We start from the raw sequence: 23,752 nt of genomic DNA on the forward strand, positions 1-23,752 counted from the left end.
ATTAGTTATTTAACGTGTTTTACGAACATCATTTAAAATTAGATTTGATATATAGATATTTACTTTAAATTATAAACTCCGAAACATTTCAACTTCAAAACATTACCATAGATTAAATTGTTTTTGAAATAAGTGCTACCGATTTAAATTACCCGCTCAGCTTTTATCGATTGGTCTTCCACAATCGATTTCAGCTCACAGCATTGCCGGATCGCAACGAAAAGCTGCTCAGCTGTTAGAAGCGTTTGACTTTTTTTTGACTTTGATACATTTTCTTAAGCGCAATTGCAATATAATTTGCAATTGCTTTAGGAACAATGCGCGATGTGCCGAAATCGTAAGCATTAAAGCCTCGAAAATTATCACAGATTAATGGAAAGCATTTTCCAACTTCCAGTCTCGGTCTCTCGGTCACAACTCCAGGCGGCAGTTCGGGTGCTCCGGACACTGGACGCCACAACAGCTTGGAGGAGATCAATCTGGACCAGTTCCTGAAGACGTCCAACTATGAGGACACAGTGAAGCAGCTGGACATCTACTATGGCATCGGTAAGGATTTATATAACCTTGGAGTCGTCTGTGGGGCGATCAATTAAGCACCAATTGACGGCGTCTATTAATAAGCATCGCACATCGCGAAATGTCGACGCCCCACACTTGATTGTAAACAGAATCGTTTGTTTATTTGCATAGCCAATTAGGCGGCGATAACCGAGTGAATCTAACACTTTCTCTCTAAAGTCAAGCGTCAACTGCTGCGCTACCAGAGTCCGATCACCGGATTATTTCCCGTGATGAGCACCGACCAGGTGGTGGGATCCGTGCGGGACAGTGTGTATTGCGCATCCGCCGTGTGGAGCTTGTACCAGGCCTACAGGCGGATTGATGACGACCGCGGAAAGTCCTACGAACTGGGCCAGAGCACCGTGAAGTGCATGCGAGGCATTCTGGAGTGCTGGGTCAAGCAGGCTTCGCGGGTGGAGCTCTTTAAGCAGCGCCAGTCCAATCAGCACGCCCTGCACAGCAAGTTCCAGCTGCACACTGGAGAGAAGATCTATCCGGATGAGTTTTACAATCACCTGCAGATCGATTGCGTGAGTGCTAGAGTATTTCTTATCACAGAATTTTAAAATGCAATGACTCTACTCCCCTAGGTTTCCCTCTATCTGTTGTTCCTTGTCCAGATGATAACCTCTGGCCTGCAGATCATTTACACCCACGACGAGGTGGCCTTTGTCCAGAATCTTGTGTACTATGTGGAGCGCGCCTATCGTACGCCCGACTTTGGCATGTGGGAGCGAGGCTCCAAATATAACAATGGCACCCCAGAGATCCATGCCTCCTCCATAGGCATGGCCAAGTCCGCCTTGGAGGCCATTAACGGATGCAATCTTTTCGGCGAGAAAGGAGCTTCGTGGAGCGTTGTCTATGTGGATATTGATGCCCACAACCGTAATCGCAGTATTTTCGAAACCATGCTGCCAAGAGAGTCCAGCTCAAAGGTTGAGTTTTATTATTTTATTTGTAATTCCCAAACTTTAATTTGAGTTTGTACTTTTAGGGAGTTGATGCTTCACTGCTTCTCACCCTTTCCTTCCCAGCCTTTGCCTCGCACGAGGACCGCCTGGTGGAGCAGACCAAACAAAATGTTGTGAATCGATTGCGCTGCAAAATGGGATTCAAGCGCTTCACCCGGGATGGATTCCTCAGTAAAAACGAGGACAAATCACGCCGCTATTATCACTCTGGCGAGCTAAAGGAATTTGAAGGCCTGGAATGTGAATGGCCGCTCTTTTTCATAGCCATGATTATCGATGGCGTGTTCAAGAATAACAATGAACAAATCGAAGAGTTCCAAAACGATCTGAGACGCTGTTTGCGTACGGACGTCAATGGAGATCCTGTGGTGACCATGTACTATGCGCCCGATGGAGATGGCTCCTACATGCGTGCTCCATCGCAATCGCTGTTCCTCTGGGGACAGTCCTTCTTTATCATAGCCCAGCTGCTGACCGCCGGACTCCTACACATCAATGAATTAGATCCAATCCGCCGATACTTGCCAAGCTATAATCGGCCCAGAAGGGCGGGTCGCTATTCGGCTTTCCAGGTGAGTTGGAATCCTGATACTTGCAGGGTACTAAACGCTATGAAGTGTTTTCTGAAATTGTAAACCAATGGCAAAGCATTTCGTCTTACCTGAAATCCAAAAACTTTGATTTCTACTAAGCCATTAAAAAGACATTTCATAGCTTCGGTTTATAAGGGTTCCTAAATGCTTATCTGGGAGTTTTCGCTTCTGCCGCCGCTGCCGCTGATGAGTTTTGTGTGTCTGCCGTGTGTGTCTGCGTTCGATCTCAATTGGAATACTTTACACATAAGGTTTTTTGCCTAAGTACATTATGTGGGTTTAGTTTATAATTGGCTCTTGATACTTAATTCTGTCTACATCTATTCATTCTTTACTACCAACCACTACCAAATACTACTGCTACCACACGTCTATATATCCAAAATGATCAAAATCAAACCCCAAATTGTATAATAATTGGTTTTGTAAAAACAGGGCAAAGCTATTGACGAAAAACACAAAGTAAGTAGATGTCCGGCTGTACCAAAATATTTTATTGATTTCCAAATTCAAAATTATCTAAAACCTAAATTATACGTATGTGTACAAACTAAATTTTGCTTTTTAGACCACAGACACATTTGCACAAAAGATCACCTAGTTTACATTGTGGCTTTTTATGTTCGGCAAGACACACTGATCGAAAATATATAACTTTGACACACTTTACGATCAAATCACACACCTACACTATTAGAAATGATTATTTGCTTATTTTCAGTATGAATTATTATTTCTGTATTCCCGTTTTATTTGTATATAGTGAACAAATTCTTTTTGGTAACTAAATCAAAAGTTTTCTCTCTGCTCTTTTCGGTTTCTTTTCCTCCTTATATACCTATCAATATACTGCATAATTTGTTTAAAAACGAACATAAACACACGCTCTATAGGCTAAACCGGGCACTGTAAGTAATTGTCACCAGACTTTTGGGTTTATTTACGTAGTTTGCAGTTCCTAATTCATGTTATTAACCAAATGGCCGCAGAAGCTTGATTTGGCTTGATGTGCTAACACTGGGATTTAGCCTTAATATGTTCAAAATATTGATCACGCCTTCCAAAGTGCAATACATTCTTAATTGCAAATGTTTTTCGGGGCAGCGATTTAAAATAAAATGCCAAGAGACAGCAGCTTTGCTTGAGCCCTTAGAAAATGTTAACTACTAATTAATTTGCCATTGCGAAATATCCATATGCTCCTCCACTAAAAATTCCGCATTATGCATAAAGAAACCACGCATACCTATAATATTGGATGACAAAAAGGTAATTTTTGGGTTGAAATTTTGGGACTTCACTGACTTCATTTTGATTAGGAACACGAATCGGCAAAAAGATATATAAATCGGAACTATCCTAAAGTCTTCAAATTGGTATATACTACAAAATGCATACCGAAATTTACTAATGGGGGTTTCAAATTGTAAGATATTACAAAATTCTAATACTGGCTTGGCATGTTTATATCCTCCACCTTTTACTTAAACTCTCCCAAATCCCGCACTTGTACCCCTCTGATAGTATTTCCCCGATCCTTCCTTCAATTTATGTTTACCTTTGTGTGTTTTTGCATTTTGGCATCTGGCTAGTCCAAATTTTCTTGTCAAGTGATTAAAACCCAAGAATATTGAATTGGCCTCATGCATCCTAACATGTTATGTAGTCAAAGGATAGGTGCTCCTTCTAATTATACCTCGGTGATCCTTACAGGGCACTGCCACTGATCTTGTGGTGCAGATTGTCCTGATTGCCGAGTCCATGCGACTGCAGGCTATGATGGCCACCTATGGCATTCAAACACAGACGCCACATGAGGTAAGTTCGTATATTTTCAAACTACTAGACAGCATATTTAACAATTTTTTTGAACAGGTCGAACCTGTGCAAATTTGGAGCTCCACCGAGCTCATAAAAGTATATCAACATCTCGGTGTCAACAATAAGGTTGGCCTATCTGGTCGTCCATCCAGACCTGTGGGTTCTTTGGGCACCAGCAAGGTGTATCGCATCTGTGGCATGACCGTTCTCTGCTACCCACTTATCTTTGAGGTCTCCGACTTTTATCTCTACCGGGACATGGCTCTACTAATTGATGACATCAAGACAGAGCTGCAGTTTGTGGGCAAGTACTGGCGATTATCGGGCAGACCAACAGTTTGTTTGCTTATCCGGGAGGAGCATATGCGTGATCCGCAATTCAAGGAGATGCTTGACCTGCTGGCTATGCTCAAAAAGGGCTACTGCGATGGCATGAAAGTTCGCATCGGTCGTCTACAGAATCTGATTAGCAGCTCGTGCATCGAGCATCTTGACTTTATGAACCAAAGCGATCTGACCGACAATGAGAATGCTTTCTCGCAGATAAACCATGAGTACATTGGCTACCAATCGCTAACAGATGTGCCCAAAGCTCTGACATATGTGGAGGAAAAGATTTCCGTTGCGGTTAGTACTTCTAGTTGTAATAATATTAAAGATGAACATTTCTTATTAAACTTTTTATATTCCAGCACTTCGACACCAAACCCACGCCGGATATCATCAACGCACTACGTAGCACGGATTCCATTTACTGTTTGTGCCAATTGTGGGGTATTATTCTCAACCGCGAGGGTCCTCACTTTGAGGTAAACGGTCTGAACGTAAACACGGCTTTAACGCAGCTTTACCACCGAGCTGGTTCCCTGCGCTACTGGCGTGCCGTGCGATACTGCTCTTCCCTTCTTCACCACATTGTGGACTCTATTAGTCCATTTATCACCACTGTTTTGGTGAATGGAAAGGAACTCACAGTGGGAATCATTGGCCAGAAGGAGACAGTGTTCGATAAGCCCATGACGCCGGCGGAGATTCAAAATGTCATGTACACGAGTGTCCAACCATACGACGTCATCCAGGCGGTGTTGCAGCAGGAAGTGGTTCTGTATTGTGGCCGATTAATAGCGACCAATCCATCCATGTTCCGTGGAATACTAAAAATTCGCATTGGTTGGGTGCTGGAGGCCATGCGAATCTATTTACAAATCTCAGGACAACAGAGCATTGATGTGGACAATCTTTCGCCCTTCCAAGTTCGCATACTTCTTCAGAAAGTTTTAACTGTCAGCGAATGGGCTGTAGAAGAAAAGTAAGTAATCAATTGCTCGTTTTTAGGGCCACATTTAAATTTATTTTTATTTATTAGGCTTACTACCCTACAACGTCGTCAACTGGAAGGATGCTTGTGCCGTGTGCCAAAACATTTTTATAACAAAATCTGGGAAATCCTTCAGCGAACCCCTCAGGGCATTCTTACCCAGGGACATCATTTGCCAGCCACGCCCACACTAACCAACATGAGCCGCGGCGAGTTGACCTTTAATCTGCTAGTCGAGGAAACTCTGATTTGCATTGACCGCCCAGAGAGGCGTCAGATAACCGTGGAGCTTCTGTGCATTGTGGCCACCATTCTTAATCGGTAAAAAAAATACCAAAATAATCGGGATATTTGATTTTCTTTTAACCTATCAAATTATTACCTCTTGTTGCAGTAATCCCGAGCTGCACTTCAAACAAGCTCTCGACTTGGACGGCATCTTGGCGGAAGCGTTTGCAATGTACTGCAAGGACAACAACATACAGCATCAACCAAAGCCGGATCATGAGCAGACCAAAAATGAGGATCTCAAAGCTTTCTATTCGTTGCCATATTCCGAGACTACGGGTTATTTGGCTCGCGCCGCAGTCAACAAGGTTTTGCAGGGTGGCATCTTCTCCACCAATGAAGAGGATGTTCAGCTCGACGGCGATCGTTTGCACGACGACAACTGTAAGGTATCCTAAGCAGAGGAACGCCGGATCTAGATTATGTACATAGCACAGTTTTCACATATCTTCGTTGCACTGACCCACCATTAGCTCGAATGTTGTAGCTATTTTATTCTGTTATTCTTATTTAACTTGTCTCTCTCTGTGTCCCTCGCCGTTCGTTTAGTTCTTAATTAAATGTTATGTATATTTTGTTGCAATAATCGAAGGTGTTACATGGCCGAGTGTTTGATTAGTTAATAGGTCAATAACACTGGGGGAGGAAACCCGAGCAACTGAGCCCTAACCTCGCTTAAGGCAAGCCGTATTGATTTTCGCCTCGACTTATGTCACCTACCCGTGGCTATAAAAGCTCTTGACCAATTCCTCACTCGGTTTACTAGACCAGCAGTTGTCGCATTTGAACACCACACCATGCGCGCTCCAGAGTGGATGAGCAATGAAATGGCGCGCCTCACATCAAGGCTCGAGCGCTACAAGCCAACGGGCAGTGGATACAACCGCATCCAGTCGATTCGACTGTCCAAAAGCGTTACCCAAATGCTGAACAATCCAATGCCTCCGGCACCAGCCGCTGCCACCGCCAGATCGCAGCCGGAGAGCTCCTTCACAACGCCGCGACGGCGCGGTGTCCTAAGTCGCAGTCAGTCGGAATGGGAGGAGGTGTATCCTGCCGTCAAGTTCATTCGTCAGGGAAGCAGCGAGAGTGACATGAGTGAGGAAAACGAACTGAGGTTCACCCACTATAGAAACTGTGCCACGCGTATTCCCTGAGTGGATATACCATCATTAATCATTTTTGATAATCTATAAATTTGTATCAGAATTAAGTAAGAACAATAAAACAACAAATAGCCTAAAAACAATATACGTAGTTTTTTCATTGGCACAAGTCTTTTGGAATCCACATTTTTATAATCAGGAGGAGGTTTGGGGGCTTTTATCGCCATAACTCCGCCATAACTAACTTTTCGCCAAAAATGGCCGCACAGCTAAAATAAAGACTGTTTTGTGCTGCTAATAAGCATAGCTAACAATGTCTATCTATAGTTTTTCGATTTTCTAAAAAAAAAAAATTTGACAAATTTTTGCATTTTTGATAAAAGGTACCATCATCAAAATTTGCGAAAAATGGCAAAAAATTACATTTTCCTGATAGAAATTACGAATTTTTTTTTAAACTCCAATGTGATACAACTGAAACACAATTACACATATTTATTACAATCAATTTTATTTCTTTTTTTTAATTTGCAAGTATTCCACGCAGTTTATAAGCTAGTTTTGGAAATTAATCGCTAAAAAAATAGATACATACCTATTACATTTACGTTTTAAGTTTTTTGTTTCTTAGTATAAAAATTCATTATTTTTACATATATCATTTTAGCTTCGTTTTGCTATATAAAAAAAGAACATACCCAGCTAGTTGGCGTTTACTAATTTTAAGAGATTGCAAAAGGGAGAAATTTCCATTCGAAGCCAACGCACTATATCATTTAGGTTTGATATGAATTTGCCTAGAAAAGAGTCGTTTAAGCAAATGATATTTGCATTCAATACAAAAATATGTCAAGTGATATGCCTAAAACTAAAGTCAACGCTCTATATATGCATATGTATCGATTTAGTTATATAGTAAACAGTATAACATATTCGTAATATCTTTAATCAGTTGTAAAGGGCACAATTAGGCAAACAGCATAGAATTGTATGCGAATCAAAGCAATGGGTAATTTTACATGATATCTTTTTTGTATAAATATAAAACATTTATTATTTAATCGCTATTTATACTTAATAACTCGGATGCTTTAGGTTAGTTATATTTACGGTTTTTGTAAAATGCTAAATTCCCTGAATATGAGTTTTCATCATTATTATTAGTATTTCCGCACTTAATCTTCAATTTTTACACTTATTCAAAAGTTACTTAAATACAAATTTTCCTTGATTAGGCAATTATAATTCACTATTATTTTCAATTGTTTGAATTAACAAACATCAACACTTTTTGCTTACATACTAAATACACAGTTTTACACATGGGCAGTAGTTTTGACAAAAAATCGAACGACTGGTATAAATGGGTGATGCGTACTTTTGTGTTTTGATTTGTGTTCTCTTTCTCCTTATAAAATCGTTTAAAAAAAGACTATGAAACCTACGATAACGCAATACGTACTAAATACGTAAACAAAGTCTACTTTAGTTAAGCGATTGGATTAGGCCTATGTTATTGCGGTTGCTGTGGCTGCAGCTGCTCGGGCCGGCGCACGCTCATTCGACTGGGAATCGAGTCGGTGTCACCGTCATCGTCCACGTACTCCTCCTTGGGACGGGTCCACTTGATTAGCGTTTCGGGCGATCGGTATAGGAAGAGTAATTTGGCAAACAGGTCTTCTTCCAGCGCGAATTCCAATGCCTCCCGTACCTAGGAAACGAAACGAGGTCATTGAGGCTCAAAACAAATATTAAATCCCAATTGTTTGAATTACCAGATAAATGTCCAGACAGAGCTGCAGCACTCTATCAACGTATGGCAGATCCTCAAACATTATCTTTCTGTTTTGCCCACCAATAAAGGACTTCATAAAGCGCGAGGCCAATAACACAAAGGTGGTATACAGGCCAATGATGCTGCAGAAGTGGATATTAAAATTTAAACATGTAAACTTGGTAGATTCATCTGCCCACTTACCCTCCCGCTGTGAGGAAACTGAACGTGGATGGGAACTTTTTATCGTTGAACGTGTACATCACAATCCCTGAAGTACAGTTGCTGTATGCAAACTTCGACAGAGTTTCGTTGTAGAAGGTATCGTTGCAGAAGTCCCGAATCTCCCACCACAATCCATTGGTCTCGTTGTCGCGATGCATTTTGATAACCAGCGGTCGGTAGTCGTAGTGTTTTTGGCTCAACACACTTACCACCGCAGCGTCGCCCGAATTGAGAACCTTGATAAACTTGGGTATCATACCGGGTATCACCACCACTTCTTCGACTTCGGGTGTGGTACCATTTGTTGTGCCATTGCTGTGAATTGGCTCAACGTCATGGGTTTCACTTAGCATATGAATGAGTGCTGCTCGTCCCTCAAAGGACTCATCCAGGGATATGGCATGCTCGTCCCCCACATTTTCCTTTAGCCCCTTGGCAGGAGCCTTCCGGGTGAGAGAATAAGAGAACCGCGCCTTCAGTGTGTGATCTAAAATAATAAGAAAAAGGTTCAATAGTGATATATGAATGTTAGACGATCAAATAATACGAAAATTTCTTACTGTTTCTTAAATCATTTAGTAATCGCTGCCTATCTGGCGGTGCTATGTTCCACAGGGAAGGCGAATTGCCAGCTAGTCTAACCGCAGCCACATCCGTTGCATCATAACCAGCGATAAACGTCAAAGCCTGTTTCTCCTTAATGTATGCATTAGTCATCTGAGAATACATCTCAGGATTGATCTCAAAGATACTGTCGTAGTTGTTCGTTGTGTAGATGGGATCATAGGGTCCGATTCGTATTGATAGCGACACATGAAAGGGCACATTCGAGGTGCCCACCGCGTTGCCAAGGGCAAACAAACACAGTGGCCCCCAAATGCAAATCACTATCAGGAGGACGACGGTGCCACCCATTATGAGCTTGGAAAGTGAGGCTTTCTTCTGAGCTCTCATAGCTGGAAAATCTGTCTCTGACTGCCGGGTGCACCGGATTAGGTATATATTCGAGAAAATGTCCTCCATCTTCAGCCAGTCAAAAATGGTCATTGTGCTGTCAATGCACACCCAGTCTAATATTGTTCGCAGCTCGTACAGGAATGGAATCTGCATGTACACCTTAAAGGCAATCATATTGACCATCGAGAATCCCTTGGTGAAGAAATTGCCCAGAATGCGCTTGGGGTAACCGGATTTGATTTGATAAGAGCTGAGCAGCATGTAAAAGCACTTTATCACGTAGAATATTATTGGAGGTGCGAGGGAGTTGAAAGTGCGTTCCGTAACTGCAGGCACAACGAAGAACATCCAGATGTGTATTCCGATAACCGAAAAGAAGTGGAAGATGATCTTGTTCACCAGGGCTTTGCGCAGGTACAAGGCTCGATCAATGACGATGAGCAGGAACTGAACCAGTAACATAATCAGGAATGGTATGGGCACTTTGTTCTCCGCGAGATATGTCTGCACACCTTCGTCACTTTCCGTTTGCTGAGTCTAAACGCAGAGAAAAAAATGTTGATAATCCAAAGAAATGTAGAAATTATTTAAATCGAACTCACTCCAAATGCAGTGAAGCCGAACAGAAGCACAAAGAAGTTCACAAAATCGCAGAGGAACATCAGAGCATATACATCTGTGGCTAGACGGGATTTGTGAACCAAACTGAAGAAAAATTTGTATAATGATGAGGTGTACTTGGTGCGCCTGAAATAAAAACGATTATTTTATTAAGGATTTCTATGTTCGCCAGTACGTCACTTACTCAAGCTGATTGATGCCAGTCTTGCTGAATTCAGGCGATCCTGGCAAGGAAGCCTGACTCACTTGAAGACTCAGCTTCTGAGCAGCATCATCGTTTAGCTGGCGGGAATCCGGTTGTGATAAGTTGTCGCTATCGTCGCGTTCATCACTAAGATAAGAGCGAAGCTAAAGTAAAGTTGTCTGTTTTAAGAAATAATCTGTAACTCACATGCTAGCGGTGGGTTTGGTGAACTGGTTGTCCGTGTCCTTGTAGCCCGATTTCCACAGGCCTTGTGACTTAAGCAGATAGCGATGCAGGAATAGAACCAGCAAAAGGATCAGATCGTAAATCGCATAGTGGGCCTTGTTCTCCACGCCGAATATTTTGGCAGGTGTCAGCGGCTGATTGGGCAGTTGGTGGTAATTGGACCAGATCAGTTTAAACTGGAAGATGCACTTGATCAGCACGATGGCCTGGGTGTAGGCAATCAAGGTGACCCAGAAGGTTTTAGTGGGACGTGGCAGAGACAGTGTTCCCCACAAAAAGACCATTATGGGCAGCGGCAGCGAAATAAGACTGGCATTGACCACCTAAAAATGGAAATGAAATCAAATAAATTTGCCGGGAGTTTGAATCCAATCTGGTACCTGATTGATGAACACCACAATGTAGCAGATGAGATCCGTGTTGGCCAATAAGGCATACCACGAGGAGATCAGCACCTCGACAATGATATGATGATCCCTCTGGGCAAAGTTCTCCTCCTCCAGATTGAATTCACCCGCGCTGGAAGATCGTCAGAACAATATTAGATAATGGCTGAAAATCCCTATGCCCATTCGTGGAATCTAACAACTTCACATGCTGGGTGCCGTTTCTTTTCGAAATGTGTGCGCTGCATGCTCCACAGTCTACATGCGAGTGCATCGTGTGGAACTCGGGTGGAACACAAAAATTGATATAAACTAGGATTAATCGAAGCCAGACAACGGTACATACTAGCAAAGAACGCATAGAGATAGGTTTAAATCATAGCAGCGAATGCAACTTAGTGGAGAGGCAGAGATACGGATACAAATACAGAAATAGATGCAGTTACAGTTACCAAAAGATACAGAGGGAAGAGACAGAGTCGTGATAGATTTTATAGTAGTCATGATGATGATCATGGTCATGAGGATGGGCATGAGCTTAAAAGATAGATATGAAGATATAGAGTTGGGTGGGTCGATTTACGCTGCACTGGAGTGCTGGACAACATATTATCAAACGCATTACTTAGTTTTTCAATTTGGGAAAAAAAGATATTATACATTAATTTTAATCTTAATGTTATCATGGGTCTGTCAGATTTTAATTATTATCTTTTATCTTTTAAACTTCACTATTTTAATCAAAAATATTTTATTTCCCAGTTCATTGGTATTAAAAGGTTCAAAAGCTTATAAACACTGGGATTAAGTTTTAAGTAAAATCGACCCGCCTGTGAAGAAAGAGTTATAGAGCGTTACGAGCACAAACCGAAAGACACCAACACATGAATAGGCACATCAATAGGCTAGGGGAGAGTGGGCTATACGCATAGTTAGTGGGCGGGACCAGTACCTGTCCACCTGCTCGTAGGACCAGTGTTTGCTCAAGGATCCTGAGCCACCGCCGCTGTGATGATTATGGTAATAGTGTGCACCGCGCTCGACAGATGGCGCTTTAATTCGGATCTCTGGCAGGCCACAATCCGATTTTCGACTGAGCATCGTGCTATATATACGAGTTATACATATTTGATACAGCGCATGGATGGGGGCAACAGAAATGAAATGGAGTGAAAATGGAAAATAGGTGTCACAATGCAGTTCAGTTTAGATGAGGTTTACAAATATATGTATATATAGAGAAAATTGCTCAAGTATTCGGAGATCTTAGTAGAGTCTTTAGAGAGCAGACACATTGATGTGTTGTTAGTTTGGTTTTTACTGATCTCGGTTTAGGTATAGATTGGTAGTATGGTTCGATCTACTTACCCCTTTGCTGGCGGCGATGAATTGATTGATTGTTTTCTAACAAAACAAAAATTGATTCGGATGATCGAAATGCGCGCAGAAAAATGTAAAATGTAAGAAAAATAAATTAGTAAGGATCTGTTTTGGTTCATTCTGCAAATTTCACATAATCACATGGAATAAATCTCTATTCTAATGAAATGAGGGACAATTCATTATTTTCTAATTTTGAAAATAATACGTAAGTACATGTGAAACAAATAGTGCGGCGCAGATACTACTGTGCGGATTGGATTCAGAAATATTGAAGATTGATTAAGTACTTTTGTGTAAACATTGATAAAAAATGGATTTTTAATTGAAAAATCAAATTTGGGAGCTGGTTCACTAGAATAGATGGTTAAATCTTTTGGAATGCCCGCATTTAAAACAACGATTTTCATGTGGTTTTGGGTTACCTATAGGTGACTCCATCAACAGTATCTACAGGCAGTTCGATGATTTCTTCGGCAGCGCGATTATGCTGATGCTGTTGCTGTGGTGTACTGGTTGTAGTTGGTTTCAGTGGTTGCAGTGGTTCTGGTGGTGATAGCGGTGTGGTTGTCGTGTTCGTGTTCAGTGTGGTGCTGGTGGGGTCTGAGTGCTCGGTGGCATTCGGTGGTGCGATCACCACCCGCCGTGGAGTGGATGAGGAGGCGGGCGGGACACTTTCATCGCTTCAACAGCAGCAACAGCAACATCGATCGATCGGGTATCAACAACAACATGGTGGCACAAATGATGGAGGTGAGGTGGTGAAACATTTTGGCAGGTGTGTTGTTGGTTTCGATAGTAGTATTATGTTGTGGAAGCAGGTACAGAGTTTCAAACACACGGAACACAAAAGTAAAACGGATATGCAAATAAAAAGAAGAAAAAGAATACCAAATAAATATTGAATAAAAAACCGAACACAACTCTTAACAAACTTAAATACAAAATAATTTGAACGCTTCGTAACGCGACCAGAACACGCTACTCTACGACGTTCGGGGTTTCCAGTTTCCAAAAATCAAAACTTAATTCCAAACTTAACGCAAGCGGCGCACACTGGAGCTGCATTCCAGAATCGCTTTCTAAATACCTCTCGAGATTGGACTTGAGGAAGTGGAACATGGCAGCGGCACTGGACAGCCCCAGACGATTCAACGAGCTGGACTCCTGTAAAAGAAAGCAACATGAAAGTTTTAGTTACATGTATTACACATATGGATAGATTTGCAACCCACCTTCAGGGTCTTCTTTTCGCCGGCCAGGATGCGATTTACAAAGCGATAGTTGCGCGAGAAGCGGTTCAGTCTTATGGTCAGCGTGACCAAGAAGCCCTCGAGCAGCCTGATAATTGGATTTGTATCAAAGTCCTCATCCGAATCCTTGGCCGTCACCTCTCCGCTGTCCACTTCCATTTTAGACTTGCTATCGGAGGTCTCCTTGGAGGTTTGCTCGCGTCCCAGGCCAGTCAAAGGTGGCGGAATTACGGGCAGATCACCCACATCCCTAGTTGGCGCTGGAGAGGCCGAACTAGAAGCTGTCGCGGCATCGCGTTCCTTGGAAATACCCTTGCTGGTGGAGGGAAACTCGCCAGTGGGTGCGTCCTTCGACTTCTGTGGGTTCAAATAAATATAGCGAGTTAGTCCACTGGCTGGTAACAGCTGTAAGAAAGACATTTACACGATATTAACGAAAAACCAAGCTTATACAATATGCAGATACAAGAATTCGTTTGTAGTTTTGTATGTTCTTTTGTACAGTATTTTAAGGTGAGTGCGCCCAACTGCTGGTCGGCAGGTTGATATGGCGGGCGCAGTTGAAAAACTTGAGCTTGTGAGCCAAAAATATGTGAAATCAACGGGAGGTGCGCCAATTAAAGACAAGATATGCAGTTAGCTCTGCTCCATAGACTCACAACCTCGAGCAGCGTCTGGCTGCGACGACCAAAGTCGAGCGGTTCGGACAGCGTCGAGGTGCGCATGCCCAGATCGCACTCAATGGTATCGTCGTCCTCATCGTCGTCGCTGGGTAGGCCGAGATCGGGGCCAATCTTCTCCTTCTCGTCGTCCAACTTCAGGATAATGCGAGAGCCCGGCTCTGAGGCGTAGGAACGCTCACGCATATAGAAGTGGCGACGGTACTCGGCATCATTCAGATCCTTCCACACCTTCGATCATAAGTCGGAGCAATATTTGGTTTTTGGTATTTTTTTTGGGGGGAATTTACAAGAATTTAAGTACGATTCAAAAGTCATGCGGGTAAGGATGGCATGCAGCATGGCCTAAACTCTGAGAAATCCAAACAAGAAATATGTGGAAACTCACATCGTAGAGCGTCTTGCGTCGCTGCATCTTCATCTCGCTCTCGGTGATGTTCTCCTCCTCGAGGAAGTCAATCTCGTCGTGTATCAAGTCAAGCTCAAACTTATCGTCCATCTCCTCGAACATGTAGTAGTCACCAGCACGGGTAGCTGCAGGGAACATCAGAAACAACATTATCACACGCAGCTCCAACAAAGTGTAGCAGTTATAGTGTTTAACGACATTCAGATAGATAGTATGAGTATTAGTAAACAGTTGGAGTAGCTAGGAGTAGGCTTTTCTTGATGCATTCAATTTACAGAGCAGCACACAGAATTTCATGCAGTTAATCGGGAACAGATTGAATATATATACATGGCATGGGGCAGCTTAGATAGCGATAGTTAATATCGAACAAATGAGGCGAGGCACAACAAACAAAAACATTACCATGTGGATGTAATTTAATTTCCTTCCTTCTGCGTACTGTTGGTGCAGGAAGTGGATAACCATGTTCTACAAAATAATCAAATACAAAACAATCAAAAATAAAATGTTGAAAAACGAACAGAATTTAGACATTTGGCTTTAATCGAAATGAAGATAGAACATAACAACTAACTAACATCGGCTAGCCGATGCTTAAAATGTTGTAAATAGTATATTTCTGAACCGATCCCAAGGCATTCCATATACTTATAGACAGTGAAAATATCCATGTCCAGATTCCATATCCGTTTTAAAGGAAATAAAATAAATATTTTGAAAAAGTATTATAAAAAGCTTGAAGAAGAATTTGGAAAAGTTTCATAGATTGTCCATGCAGATCAAAAATCTTAATTTACAACATAAGTAAGCCCCCTGAAGCTTTAGAAAATCGATTCGAGCAATCACATTTAGATCGATGAAGAGGTTTATAATACACTTGTAGCAGCGCTCAGGAGTTCTGCTGGCGCACTTAACCATTAACCCAAATAGAATTAATTGGGAGCTAAGTAAATCTAGATCAGTGTTATTTACAGGCCAGACTCATGGAGGCAGTTTCTTGGGGTCTGCTACACAGGACCCCAATCGGTTTTATTGAAGATTGAAGATCACGCACATTGAACAAATGGTTTTTTGTACAGAGTTTCGTTAAAATTGAGCAAAATTATCATTATAATTTAGAGAGTAAGATTCATCCAATACATGGTCCATGCAGCAGAGCAGGCTCGTAGAAGGCGCACATCAGCGACTCCATATAGGAGCTCGTACCCACGGGTCCCCAGCTATGTGGCCTCTGTGCCGATCGCAGGGCGGTCTCGTCCCGAGTTCCGGATAAGTTGCCGGACAGCCGCTTGCGCTGCGATTGCGACTGGCTGGCTTCGTCCAAGGAGTAACTGGCATTCCCCATGCTCTGGTGTCGGCGGTGGAGCGACTTGTGCCGCATGGTTACCACCTCCTCCTTATCCGCCGACTGTTTGGTAAGTGGGAGAAATGAGTCATCGATCTTCTTCTCCTGGGATGCAAACCGAACACTTTCAAGCCTTACCACTTTTAGATATATTATATTAACTTTTAGTATATCAATTAAACAAATCAACACATTAAACTAAGTAACACAATATGAACGGTTTGCATCCCACACTTTCCGCATTTTACCATTTGCTTTTTCATGGGTGATCGTTTGATGGAAACCGTTTCGTTCCAGGAAACAGCGGCATTGGTTGATGACTGGCGGCGATGTTCACGCCGCAGATTCGGAGTAAGATTCGAGGACAGGACAGAACTGGCCGCACTGGAGGCCATGGCTGTGGCATAAGCAGCCAACGGAGGAGCCAGGCTCTGCATCCCAACAGGAGCAGTCAGCTCAGGAGAAGCCAATCCCAAAGATATCCGTTTCGGTTCCAAAAATCCCTCGGTCAGGAGTGAAGACAGGACATCCGTACTCGGCGTGGTTGGCTTCGAAAGCTCTGGGCTTTTGAAAACACATTCCCTCGATTGAGTGTCTTTAGAAGTGGTTAAGGACTCCAAAAGTTTCTTAGGCATGGCCATAGTTGTCTCCTCCTCACTGACCGACTGCACATCCACATAATCCGTAATCTCCTCACACGTCATCACCTTGATTTCTGGTTCAATAATCACGGCAGCATCTGCGCTGTCCACGCTTTCCACGCTGCCTGCACAGCTGGAGAGGATCGATGCCCTTGCTGGCGATGAAGTGGCTGAGGTGGCGGAGCTATGCTCATCTGGGGTCAGATAACCAGAGCCCTGGCAAGAGGTGAAGCTGCTATTGTGGGCCAACGGGGCCACATCGGAGATGGCGTGCTCTGAGGGCGTGCGTCGCCCTTCAGGAATCCAAAGATTAATGCAAGTCACACACGCGACAATTTCCAACGATCAAAATACAAAAGGGGAAATTGCAAAAAACGCGACGAGAAGTTCGAGCTCCAAAAAATTACAGAAAGGCTAGGGAAAAAAAGCCCCTGGATGAGATTGTGTAAGCACTTACCGTCAAAGTGGGTTTGTTTGTCCAAGGGTCGAAGCATCTTCTGCTGCGTGGCTCGGATGCGCTCCATCTTTCGCTTGATCTTGTGTAGCACCTGCTTTTCATGGTCGTGGCGATGGGCAATCTGCTTGTGTCGTAGGCTCTCAATGATGTCGGCTCCTCTGTAACAGAAATTGTTCAATTCATTGATAAATTAACTAGAAAGGACTTAGTAACCCACCTTGAGGCCAGGATGTTGTTTGCTTTTGTGTCCGTTATGATGTGACAGAAGTAGTGCGACTTGAAGATGCGCAGCTGGAAGATGATGAAGGCAAAGCAAATCGTGTCCCACAGGAGGACCACCTGGTGGGTGATCTTAGGACATTCGCCTGGCTTCAGCGTTAACTCTGCCTCCTCCGGCAGCATTATTTGCTCTGTAAGCACATTGCTCGTACAGGTGATGCCGAGCATGTGCACCAGCCAGCAGCAGTCTTTGGTCAGTTGTGTCATGAACAAACAGCCGGCCATCTGGAAGGACGTCTTGATGAGTATGTTGGCCACATTGAATGCCAGCAGCCACTTCCAGCGAAAGATGATGGTGTGTATGGGACGCAGATAGAAATCAGATCCCTGCCACAGGAAGATAAACGCTCCGATCAGATAACCCAGGGCCAGTAGATCTGCAATATTGGTGCCGGCCAAGAACACAACTGCCAGAGTAAACCAGTAGAAGCCGCACAACACTCCATTCTTGAGGATGTCCGAATAGTTCCGTATGTAAGAGCAAAAGTCGTGGGTGGGATTGTCGAAGGGAACGCGACCTAGCTGAGCAATATCGGCGATCACACTGCGATTGCTGCCACCCGGATAGTCGTCGTTACTGGCATAACGCTGTTCGATGCAGAAGATACTCTTCTGTCGGTTTAGAATGACCAAGACAATGAAGTCGAAGATTAGCTTGGGCACGTGATTGAAGTGCAAGGTTCCTGGCAGCATCGTCCAGCGTTGTATGCCCTCGCCAAAGGGACCTTCATCCCAAGGATAAACTGCAAGACATACAAAGAAGTTATTAAACGTCATTTATAGTGATTGTGTCATTTCATACCCAGACATGAGCTCGGCGGCAGTCCGACCAGCACTATGTACTGTGTCAGTATGGAGATGGCAAAGAATGCCTGAAACACGCCCCATATTTTGGCGCACTGGGATCTCCTCAGAAGCAAAAGCACCACCAGCCACAGAGCATAGACTACGGCCACAATATCCTGGCGATATGTGATGGTGGAGACCAGGGCGATAAGCGATATCTCAATGCCAAATTTGTAGAAGCCAAAGTTGAGGAGATACTTGACCAGTCCCACCAGATCCTTCTCAGCATCAGCTCGAATAATATTGGGGAACAGCAGCTTGGTGGGTGGAGCATTCAGTGCTCCAATCTTCACGCGCATTTGAAGCTGCCGCAAGGTGATCACTGCGTGCATGGTCACAATAACCATGTAGATGATGTAGGTGCGCAACAGGCTCATCAGTCCGCCCGTCACCTTGTCGGCCTTGGTGAGACCAATCCACTCCGCATTGTTGGCCGTCCGGTTGTCAGACTGCGAAATATAATTATGATTCAATTATAATGAACCTTCTCTATTGACAAAATTTACTTACACAAACCACGTTGTGCTGCGAGTGACTTAAGTACTCGATCTGGTAGATCATCTTGGACAGAACTATGATGGTGACAATGAACGAGATGAGGCGGCTGATCACCACCTGGACGGCCTTGCGCGAGGTGGCGCCCAGCACACAGAAACCCACAAAGATAATGTGCAGTACGCAGACTTCGCTGACACTGCACACGAAGGCTGCGATATACACAGCCTTCATGATGTGCAGCTCCAGGAAGCGCCAGAAGACATCCTTGAAGTTCTTGAAAATGTACTCCGACTTGTTTTTGATCTTGCGGAACGAAATGCGCACCAAGTCTCGCACAGATGTCTCGAAATCGGTGGTGGCTCCTGGAGCAGCCTCCGCCGATGGACCCTGGGATCTACGCAGTGAACCGGCGCTGCCACGTCGCTTTGATGGCGCCGGTTCCAAGGCAGTTGTCTCCGTGGGTTTCTGCTGTGCCGATCCGCCAGCCAACGGCTGCTGTTGCAATGAGGCGATGAAGCGCTTGTGGAAGTAGTGCACTTGGATGACGGTCAGGATCACAATAATCGTCGGTGAGACCAAATGAAGGAACAGATCCTTGGTCTGGTAGCGCTTAAGCCCGATGTCCTTTTGCCTGAATAACAATCATTAGTTAAAGCTATTACCGTGGAACACATGACAAGTTTGTAAATTATTAACTTACAGCGTCGCGGACACATTGAGATAGTCGCTCCAGTACTTGTCGAACTTGTCGAATTGATATGTGTAGATCAATATAAGTATGGACATGGCATAGAAGATCAAAAACAGCCAGAAGCCGTACATAATCTTAACCCATGCCTTGGACGACGATTGAAAGACTAGCAAGAAGAATAGGAACAGGGCCATGTAGCAGATGCGGAAGCCGGTCATGTTCTCGCCAGTGATGGCGCAGAGGAAGATAACCAGCACCAGTAGCCAGATCCACAGACGCACCAGTAGATTCTTGATCACATCGCCGGCCTTCTTTAGGAACTTTGAGGTCTTCTTGCCATCGTTGATGAGGTAGCTGGAGCCAGCCGATCCCACAGTGATCTGCAGTGGGGCAATGATATCCGCCAGTGTGCTGTCCCTTCGGCGATCACGCTTCTCCTTAAAGAACTGCCGCGATGTCACCCAAAACATTAGCACAAAGGCTGTCTTTACGATCAGCGGCACACATGGCCGCATTTGGTTTTCGATTGGTCGTTCGAAGCCAATTTGTTGCAGGTTAATGCCCGCAGTCTGCAAATACTTCAGTTAATTAAATTAAATTCGTCATTCAAGTGTCGAAATCTTACTGGAACGCTCGTGGGCAGTTCTTCGTTGTTGAGATCCATGCCGTATATGTATTGGGCAATCAAAAGGGCCTCAGCATATAGGACTATGAAGGGACTGGACCGCATCATGGCCTTCCTCTGGTTAGGAATCATCCACAGCACGTTGGCCCACAGCAACAGCACAAAAGTCAGCCAACTGTGATACACTATGGACCAGGCCTATCAAAGGATTGGATATTTATAAGACTACACTATTATTAAAGATTTATTTTCACACACTTACCATCATAAGAATGTTGGTGAATATATAGCTGTTCTGATATATGAATCCTCCCACGCTGACGAAGCCATACGAAATCTGATCCAGTATGGATGTGGTGGTGTTCTCCTGCTCCGATCGCTGTTCCAACGAGTCCAGCTGTATGTCGTTGCCCCGCTGAGTGACACTGGGCGCCACCGAGGATCCACTTTCCAGCGGTTGGGGTGTGCGTGCCTTGCGCGTGCTTTGCCGCACCAACTATAGATTCAGATACGTGCTCATTAGCTCAGAATTAGAAATAACGAGACATACATAAAGGAGAGAGTTCAGCTTACTAAACAAGATATGTACATAAAGAGTTTTAAAGTTCTAGGGCACTACGGGTGTTGATGGCGATAGTTAACTATCCGGGTGAGAGTTGCAGGCTATTTCGTATCGCTTTGGCGGTGCTCTTTGGCCCAGAACACATACATACAGACACACTTGCGCAGTTAGTACAATGTTTAGTTTATATTATGGGTTAGAATATCCCTTGATTTCGGGCAAATACTACGGCGATTAGTACTACAGATCGCTAGAGATGTTAGACGAGCACAGTTTCACATAGACAAATGGCAAACGTTAGGAAAGCTTAATCCAAATGATACATAGAGAGACAGAGGCAGAGATAGGCTAGAACTAGTCTAATGATTTGGGGTTAGGCTGGGAGAAGGATACACGCTATTGGCGCAAAGTGGAGTTAGTTTACGTACAGGCGTCGTCTCAGTCGGTTCATTCAACGTTGCACGCTGATCACGGCGCAAAGAAACCTAAAGCGGAAGTAATAAAAGAGAGAGCATAAACAAAAATCAAAAGAAAAACAAACATACTAAAAGAAAATGGCAGGAAAATCGCAAAAAAAAAAGTATTCTGGTCTGACTTCAGCAAAAGCGCACGCAAATCGGATAAATTTTCGGCAGAGTTTTTGGGGTTAAACGTTAAGCCACAGACGAACATTTAGTTGGGTTTTAGTTGCGGTCACTAGTTGTGTGTAGTGTTTGTCCTAGTTCTAATACTGTTCCTAATTCCAATATCCCTGATGTTTTGTAAGATAATAATTATTTGTAGCATCAATTAAACAAATGTCCTCCGCAAAGGCATATCCAGTATTATAACCAAATGAATATATTTACTCGAAAGGTATTTTAAACCTTAAGCTCGTTCGAAAAGGAAGTTTGCAAAAAAAAATGTCCATGGCGAGATAAGTTTTCCATCAAGCTATGTTAGTGGATTATACTTTTCAGGTCATATAGGTAAGCCGGCTTATTGGGAATTTTCTTTTTCCCCATTGTAGTACACCTATTCCTATTCATTGTGCACCAAAAATCCCCAGAAATAATCAACATTCACACAGAGAATGGAGATCAAAATATAAACCCTGGCCCAATCCACTCGCTCGCTTACACTCAAGCGCTGATTGCGGATTGCGGAGGAGGTGATGGTGGTATTGGTGTTGGTGTTGGTGGTCGTGGTGGTGGTGATGGTGGCTCCACCTCCGCCAGGATTCGACCCATCCCGACGACCCCGCGACGTCTGCGAGGTGAGCAGCGATAGCTGGCGGTTGACCTTGTTGCCGGTGGTGGTGTTGTTGATGCTGCTGCTATTGCAATCTAGTTGCTGCCCAAATGCGGTGGCTGGCTTGGGCTCCAGCTAAGGAGTTTGGTGTTCCGGATTTAGGATTTTCGTGGATTTGGGTGTTCAGATGTTCAGGTGTTCAGTGTGGTGTGTTAGTGACAATTGGTTGGTTTGTTAGGTGTTAGGAGTGTTGATTATGTTGTTGTTTAGGCGTGCAGAGATTTTTGTGTTAGAAGAATTGAAATTGAAGTGGTTTATCCGGATGCGTATGGCAGCATAAGAAGAGCAGAAATTGAGAGCAGATAAAACTATGTCCCAGTGTTGGCCACATTTTTGTTAAGAATGAAAGCCATTTTTATAACAATTCTCAGTTGTTATACAAAAAATGTTTTCGAGAGGCATATAGTTGCAGTCTAAACAATATATGTTTGTAATATTTCTAATTAAACTAGCTTTCACTCTTGTTAAATGTTGCCTGTAGTTTAATGCATAATCTGTGTTAGTTGCTCTAAAGCAGTCTAAATCAGAGTAAGCGCGGTTCCGTCAGAAGAAGTCTTTTGTAATCAATTCGCCGCAATTGAAACTTACCCGTGGCTTAATGAGATGCTTGGTGGTCAGGGCCAGTGCGAAGTAGGCAAAGAACAACGCAAAGGGATTGAGATACGAGTCCAGGGACAGCTTATTATTGTACAGAAAGACACGTATATCCGGCGAGCAGTAGGATTCAATAAGCGGTTCCAGTCCAATCAAACTGATGGGCAGAGAAAGATGAAAGTCGAATGATTTCCCGGCACAGCAAACCCCACGCTCCACTGCACCTACTGCACTTCCACTTACCGGGCTGTCAGGGTGGTATGATTGAGGTGGTCCTGCATCCATGGCGTCTGGTAGGATACAATGGACAGGGAGTGCAGCACGAGGACGACCATCACGCAGCGCAGCAACAATGCAAAGCCCCTGCAGAAAAAAAGGTGCGAGAATACAAGGGGAAAAGTGAGAAGGGAGTCCGGAATTGATGGCGTTGATGGGACACGCACCGTTGCAGCGTCTGGCATGTTGCCCAGTAGGTGCCGGCCAGCAGGAAAATGAGAAAGTAAAATCCGCCAGGCACCGAGGGACGCAGCACGGCCGCAAAGAATAGCGTGGCCAGGCAGAACAGAGGAGCTGTCGGTGGAAGCGATTCATTAAATTCGATTGAAAAACATTCGTTGAGGGCCCAGGTTGCCCATGAATTCCCACGAGGGTGTTGTCTTAAAAACTTCCGGAGAAACTGGTAGGCAAACTTAAGATATGCTTATATAATGCCTAATAAAATGTTTATAAAGAAATCTGTACATGCTACTGATTCTCATAGTGAGCTTTAAGTTGGTTTAGGAAATTGAAGGAAACCCCAAAGTAGTTTCCACTTACAGATCTTGACCAATCCCTCAAAGTGAATGTGCTGACTGATCATGGACACTCGCTTCCTCAGCTGCTGCTGCTGTTGCTGCAGTGGCGTGGTGACCGTGACCTGTTGCACATCTCCACCATTGGCATCTGTGGCAGCAGGCTGAGAAGATGTCTGCTCGTTTTCCGCCTGGCCATCGACCACTTCGCCGTTTTCCAGCTGCTCGACGCCGACGGGCTGAGAGGCCACTCGCTTCACAGTGAGATACGATCCCAGTGAGGTGGCGAATACCAGCACCTCGGGCACCAGCCATTCAATGATGGCAAATGGCCTATGAAATATGTATAGA

At 43.9% G+C, this 23,752-nt stretch overlaps 3 protein-coding genes across 25 annotated transcripts in view; 2 read left to right on the plus strand and 1 right to left on the minus strand.

Moving 5' to 3' along the window:
* The first annotated feature begins 187 nt into the window (after positions 1–187).
* LOC120443955 (probable phosphorylase b kinase regulatory subunit beta) lies at positions 188–6,144 on the plus strand. Of its 2 annotated transcripts, XM_039623415.1 has the most exons (11): positions 188–337; positions 398–549; positions 742–1,094; positions 1,155–1,502; positions 1,562–2,110; positions 3,025–3,039; positions 3,845–3,949; positions 4,007–4,579; positions 4,645–5,261; positions 5,319–5,591; positions 5,665–6,144. In XM_039623415.1, exons 1-11 carry the CDS (start codon positions 318–320, stop codon positions 5,954–5,956), a joined length of 3,297 nt encoding a protein of 1,098 aa, XP_039479349.1. In that variant the 5' UTR covers positions 188–317; the 3' UTR covers positions 5,957–6,144. The 2 variants fall into 2 exon arrangements, with proteins under 2 accessions (XP_039479349.1, XP_039479358.1); XM_039623424.1 differs by lacking the exon at positions 3,025–3,039.
* Positions 6,145–6,278: 134 nt separating this feature from the next.
* Positions 6,279–6,815, plus strand: LOC120443974. Its single transcript, XM_039623449.2, has one exon. The coding sequence runs from the start codon at positions 6,356–6,358 to the stop codon at positions 6,713–6,715; it is 360 nt and encodes a 119-aa protein (XP_039479383.1). The 5' UTR covers positions 6,279–6,355; the 3' UTR covers positions 6,716–6,815.
* A 383-nt stretch (positions 6,816–7,198) lies between these two features.
* LOC120443759 (piezo-type mechanosensitive ion channel component) overlaps positions 7,199–23,752 on the minus strand; it is a 28,300-nt gene continuing 11,746 nt past the window's right edge. Inside the window, exons 4-31 of one of the 22 annotated variants that reach the window (XM_044005689.1) lie at positions 23,427–23,734; positions 23,054–23,180; positions 22,854–22,973; positions 22,605–22,767; positions 20,427–20,660; positions 20,165–20,362; positions 19,549–20,108; positions 18,861–19,479; positions 18,307–18,799; positions 17,443–18,247; positions 17,226–17,383; positions 16,376–17,061; positions 15,923–16,190; positions 14,759–14,904; positions 14,350–14,601; positions 13,673–14,047; positions 13,528–13,604; positions 12,863–13,120; positions 12,426–12,461; positions 12,010–12,162; positions 11,052–11,190; positions 10,633–10,994; positions 10,426–10,572; positions 10,223–10,367; positions 9,224–10,157; positions 8,643–9,150; positions 8,440–8,581; positions 7,199–8,375 (exon numbers count right to left, since the gene is read on the minus strand). In XM_044005689.1, the coding sequence (XP_043861624.1) occupies positions 8,178–8,375; positions 8,440–8,581; positions 8,643–9,150; positions 9,224–10,157; positions 10,223–10,367; positions 10,426–10,572; positions 10,633–10,994; positions 11,052–11,190; positions 12,010–12,162; positions 12,426–12,461; positions 12,863–13,120; positions 13,528–13,604; positions 13,673–14,047; positions 14,350–14,601; positions 14,759–14,904; positions 15,923–16,190; positions 16,376–17,061; positions 17,226–17,383; positions 17,443–18,247; positions 18,307–18,799; positions 18,861–19,479; positions 19,549–20,108; positions 20,165–20,362; positions 20,427–20,660; positions 22,605–22,767; positions 22,854–22,973; positions 23,054–23,180; positions 23,427–23,734 (8,611 nt within the window). In that variant the 3' untranslated portion in view covers positions 7,199–8,177. Of the gene's footprint in view, positions 8,376–8,439; positions 8,582–8,642; positions 9,151–9,223; positions 10,158–10,222; positions 10,368–10,425; positions 10,573–10,632; positions 10,995–11,051; positions 11,191–12,009; positions 12,163–12,425; positions 12,462–12,862; positions 13,121–13,527; positions 13,605–13,672; positions 14,096–14,349; positions 14,602–14,758; positions 14,905–15,184; positions 15,251–15,922; positions 16,191–16,375; positions 17,062–17,225; positions 17,384–17,442; positions 18,248–18,306; positions 18,800–18,860; positions 19,480–19,548; positions 20,118–20,164; positions 20,363–20,426; positions 20,661–21,154; positions 21,212–21,845; positions 22,092–22,604; positions 22,768–22,853; positions 22,974–23,053; positions 23,181–23,426; positions 23,735–23,752 lie in introns of all 22 variants that reach the window. The other 21 variants (XM_039623029.2, XM_039623030.2, XM_039623027.2 and 18 more) reach the window with 21 other exon arrangements.

Source organism: Drosophila santomea, chromosome 2L (assembly GCF_016746245.2).
Source record: "Drosophila santomea strain STO CAGO 1482 chromosome 2L, Prin_Dsan_1.1, whole genome shotgun sequence".
NCBI lineage: Eukaryota > Metazoa > Arthropoda > Insecta > Diptera > Drosophilidae > Drosophila > Drosophila santomea.